Source organism: Apis dorsata, unplaced genomic scaffold (assembly GCF_000469605.1).
Source record: "Apis dorsata unplaced genomic scaffold, Apis dorsata 1.3 scaffold_360, whole genome shotgun sequence".
Classification (NCBI taxonomy): domain Eukaryota; kingdom Metazoa; phylum Arthropoda; class Insecta; order Hymenoptera; family Apidae; genus Apis; species Apis dorsata.
The window spans coordinates 145,915-149,881 of NW_006263625.1; the positions used below are offsets into that span (position 1 = coordinate 145,915).

Consider the following 3,967-nt stretch of genomic DNA (forward strand, 5'->3'; position numbering starts at 1 on the left):
TGCTTCCATAAAAATGACAAAGAAACTAAAAATGTTGCACAAGTATTTTATGTAAATTTAAATTTAAATAGTGTTTCGGAGTTAATATTTTTTTAAGCATTACTTTTTTAAGCATACATATATAGGATGTTAATATATTCGTGAATCGATTCTAAAGGATAAAACAAATAAAAGTTGGTATATAAAAATATCGATTGAGATTTATTTATTAAATTATTTATTAAACAAGTAATTTAAGTTTGCATTAGATGAAGCAAGATAGGAATAAAATGCTACAACAATGTAATGAAAATAGAATGGTTTCACTCTATTTTCGTTTTGCTTTGTTTAATGCAAACTTCAATTAATTCAATTTATAATTTAATAGTTTACATTTTTATATATTAATTTTTGTATTTGTTTTTAGAATCGATATCTCCAAAGATGTTTCACGAATATATTAACACCCTGTATACGTTATATTCATATTTCATGGATATAATTCGAAGGTTACAAATATCAAGAATAGGTGTTGCTAATATCAGAGCCTATAAACTTTAGTTAAAGCTTAAACAAGATTTTCGTTTCGAAGGTAAAGCGACTTTGACAACGTTCTCGTTTTATAGAAGAGGCGCTCCTTTATTTTAATAGCATTATTCTTCGATCATTCCTTGACAAACATAGTTTCGATTAATGATTATTATTCAATAGAAGTTTTATATATTTAAAAAAAAAAAATAATAATAATAATAAAAGCATACACAAAAAAAATAAATATAGTTTTTTTTAAAATTTATATATATATATATTATTTTTCAGATAAAATTATTTAAATTGAAAAAAATTTATATGATATATTTATTCAACAAAAATATAATCTTTAAAAAGATATAGCATTAAAGAAGCCATAATAGATCGACTGATCCTATTCTCGTCATTACGCGGGCAATACGGATAATCATTATAGATTAATCCATCGATTACTTTTTTTCTAAGGTTTTAATTGATTCTTTTTAATGAAATATTATATTTTTCGAGGTAGGCTAATATAGATGTCAAGTGTATGTTAGCATGCGAAGAATTGCTTGTAAAATTAATGATATTTTTCACTTAAATATAATAAATTACAAAATTATTATCAATATTATATATTTAAAGTTAAATAAAAAAAATTAAAAAATTAAACATAAAAAATTGATTTACCTTTGAATTTTAACGCGAAATCTGCTAATTTCATTAATGATCGCTCGTGTTGTAAACGATTTGCAAATTCAAAATTATTAGAAGTATCTGTACTAATTACTCTGTTCAAATTGATCGCAGGTTTCACATTATATTCAAGATTTTCTTTATTTTCTTGAATATCACGATTTTTTTTATCCATTATCGTTACAAATCCTTCATCGAATGAATTATCTCTTAAATATCGAGTCATTTTGTCTTTTTCTTTTTTTTTATCAAATGTTTCCATTCTTGTTTTAAAATTAGATGGAACATTTTTCTTGTATTGCTTTTGATTTTCAGCAGTTTTTTTCGTCAAATCGTTCAATGGAAAAGTATCTCGAGATGATTCAAGATACAAGGAGTAATTTCTAACAGTTGTAAAATGATCGCGTTTCGCTTCATCTCCAGGAATAGTCGGAAATTCCAATGTCTGGGATGTACCATTATTACTAAATATACGATTCATAATTTTAGAGGAATGTCTTGCATCTTTTTCGCTTGATTTTCTCGTCAAGTTTGACGTATTTTCTTTTTCAAACGAACTGTAATTAAAGAAATTAGAATTCGTCCATTTTTCTCGAGGAGAATCTCGAGCAAAAGAATTCGAATCATTGATTCTATTTTGTAAAGATTCAATCAAAGAGTTTCTCAATAGGATCAAAGATTCATTCAATTTTTCATTGGGCGTTTTCATGTGATCGTAATTATGGAAAAGATTTTTTTTGCCGGTACGACCGGAAAGCGAATGTTTGTTGTTAGATTCTTTCGCAGATTCGTTTTCTAAAATTATTTGATCGCTTAATAAGAATTGCATTTCGGGTTCAGATAAAAATTGAATCGGTTTCCGTAGAAGCCTTGGATCTGGAGGTTTCCAAAGAATTAAATAATATGCACTTAAGGCAATGGCTACGAAACTTACAGAGAACATGTAAGCCATTACGGTGAATAAACGTATTATTTTCTTGCTAGTTTGATTTTCAAAAATATCCGTATTTTCATTATTTTCCGGAGATTTATTTTCTCCATCAGCTTCTTGAGGACCACCATCACTATTTTCCTCTTTACTCATTGTTACTTTTTTTTTTTTTTTATAACCAATTTTAGAAAATTAAATTTCTGATCGAATTGCTTGTAATTGTTTACCAATTTCTTTTCTAATCATTCTCGTTTCTATTTTTATCTTTATTAAGATCTTATTTTTTTTATCCTTATTATCATCGTCATCTTGAAGAAATACGAATTTTACATTTCACAGTAGTTTAAAATAAAAATTCCACCGAATAAATTCACTCGTGCAATGAAACCGATCTTTCGTTGATGTTTTGTATTTTCCATTAATTTAATTTCAATTACACGTAAATATAGATTTTGCAATTAATTTTTATTTTTTAATTAATATCCAATAAATTTTTGTTTTATTATACACAAACAAAAAATAAGAAAATTTTATTTTACAAAATAGAATATGAAAGAGAATATATTGTAGGATGCGCTTCGGCAGCGAAAGCTCGTAAGACTGCAATTCTGAACAAACGTTCGTAGAAAAGTTCCTTCCTTTGCCACGTGTTTGAACCACGCGCAAGCGTCCTTAAGCCGTATTACGTATTAACGATAATTATATTTTCCAGTGGTAATTTATTAGATCGAAGTGTTTATTCAGTATTATCATAGAATAAAATTAAATATTATTGATTAACATATTGTTGCCAAATATTCGAAGACTTGGATTTTGGATCGTCCCAAACATTAGGATCTTTTTGAATTAACCAATTTTCGAAAAATTCAGAATTTTCTTGTTGGTTTTCCGATACTTTCTCCTTATTATTTTGTTCATTTTTCAATATTGGTTTCTCTAACACTACTGTTTCCGATGATTTTGATGATTTTTTGCTAGTCCATGTATAAACCAATTTTTCATCTTCTTGATCGTGTAAAATATTTTTATTGTACGACTGCGAAGGCGATTGTTTTATAGTGTTACAACTACATATCTCTAAGGAAGTGTTAACAGCGATTGAATTTTTTTCGAATTGGTTATTATCGAAAGTTTTTATTCTATCATTTTGAAATTGTTTCGTAAGATTCTAACAAGAAAATTTTCATAATTATTTTATACATTATTTATAAATAATTTTTTTTTTTTTTATATATAAAATATAGAATTATTATACCTCGGAATTTGATTGCGCCGATGAATTATGGGTACTTGATTCTCGAAATTGTCGAGAGTTTTCGTCCATTCTAGGATTTGGTGCGTATGATAAATTTGGGACGCATTGTTGATTGTTCAAAATTGTGAAAATTTGCGTCAACAAATCATTTGAACCTTCAAAATGGGGAATTGTTGTTTGAATGCTTTGTCGTGCGATCAATGAATTTAACGCCGGCATCAATGCTGGAGCGTAAAGTAACACTGCGAGTCTGTCAAATGAAAAGAAACATGAAGATGATCAAAATTTCTCTTTCTTATTTTTTTATTTATTTTATACCTTAATAATTGAATGGTAAAGCCATTGGGATCTAACATGGAATTCCAGGTAGAAGGTTGTGTCATAGGAGTATAAGCGGTATGAACGTTGCTACGTGGAGTCGGAATTCTCTTATGCATTTCTTTCTTTTGTTTTTGAACAATTCGCGTAAATTGTCTCGATGAATCGTTTGCACGTGTTCTTCCATAAGGTAATTTTTTCGTGTAATTGTTCCAATAATTACGATTACCTAGAAATATTTCACGAATACCAAAAAAAAAAAAAAAAAAAAAAAA

At 27.3% G+C, this 3,967-nt stretch overlaps 3 protein-coding genes across 6 annotated transcripts in view; 1 reads left to right on the forward strand and 2 right to left on the reverse strand.

Moving 5' to 3' along the window:
* Positions 1 to 2,719, reverse strand: part of LOC102673380 (uncharacterized protein DDB_G0283697-like) — a 5,110-nt gene extending 2,391 nt beyond the window's left edge. For 2 of the 4 annotated variants that reach the window (XR_004150891.1, XM_031511890.1), the window contains exon 1: positions 1,183 to 2,719. Coding sequence is in view for 3 of the 4 variants with exons in the window: in XM_031511890.1 (XP_031367750.1) it covers positions 1,183 to 2,272 (1,090 nt within the window). In the remaining variant the exon portion in view is untranslated. Of the gene's footprint in view, positions 1 to 562; positions 650 to 1,182 lie in introns of those variants that run through there. The other 2 variants (XM_031511891.1, XM_006618580.2) reach the window with 2 other exon arrangements.
* LOC102672948 (transmembrane protein 192) overlaps positions 400 to 3,967 on the forward strand; it is a 7,864-nt gene continuing 4,296 nt past the window's right edge. The window contains exon 1 of the mRNA XM_006618578.2: positions 400 to 571. The gene's annotated coding sequence lies outside the window, so the exon portion shown is untranslated. The remainder of the gene's footprint in view (positions 572 to 3,967) is intronic.
* LOC102673251 overlaps positions 2,279 to 3,967 on the reverse strand; it is a 3,928-nt gene continuing 2,239 nt past the window's right edge. The window contains exons 7-9 of the mRNA XM_006618579.2: positions 3,693 to 3,921; positions 3,375 to 3,624; positions 2,279 to 3,287 (exon numbers count right to left, since the gene is read on the reverse strand). Of these exons, the coding sequence (XP_006618642.1) occupies positions 2,889 to 3,287; positions 3,375 to 3,624; positions 3,693 to 3,921 (878 nt within the window). The 3' untranslated portion in view covers positions 2,279 to 2,888. The remainder of the gene's footprint in view (positions 3,288 to 3,374; positions 3,625 to 3,692; positions 3,922 to 3,967) is intronic.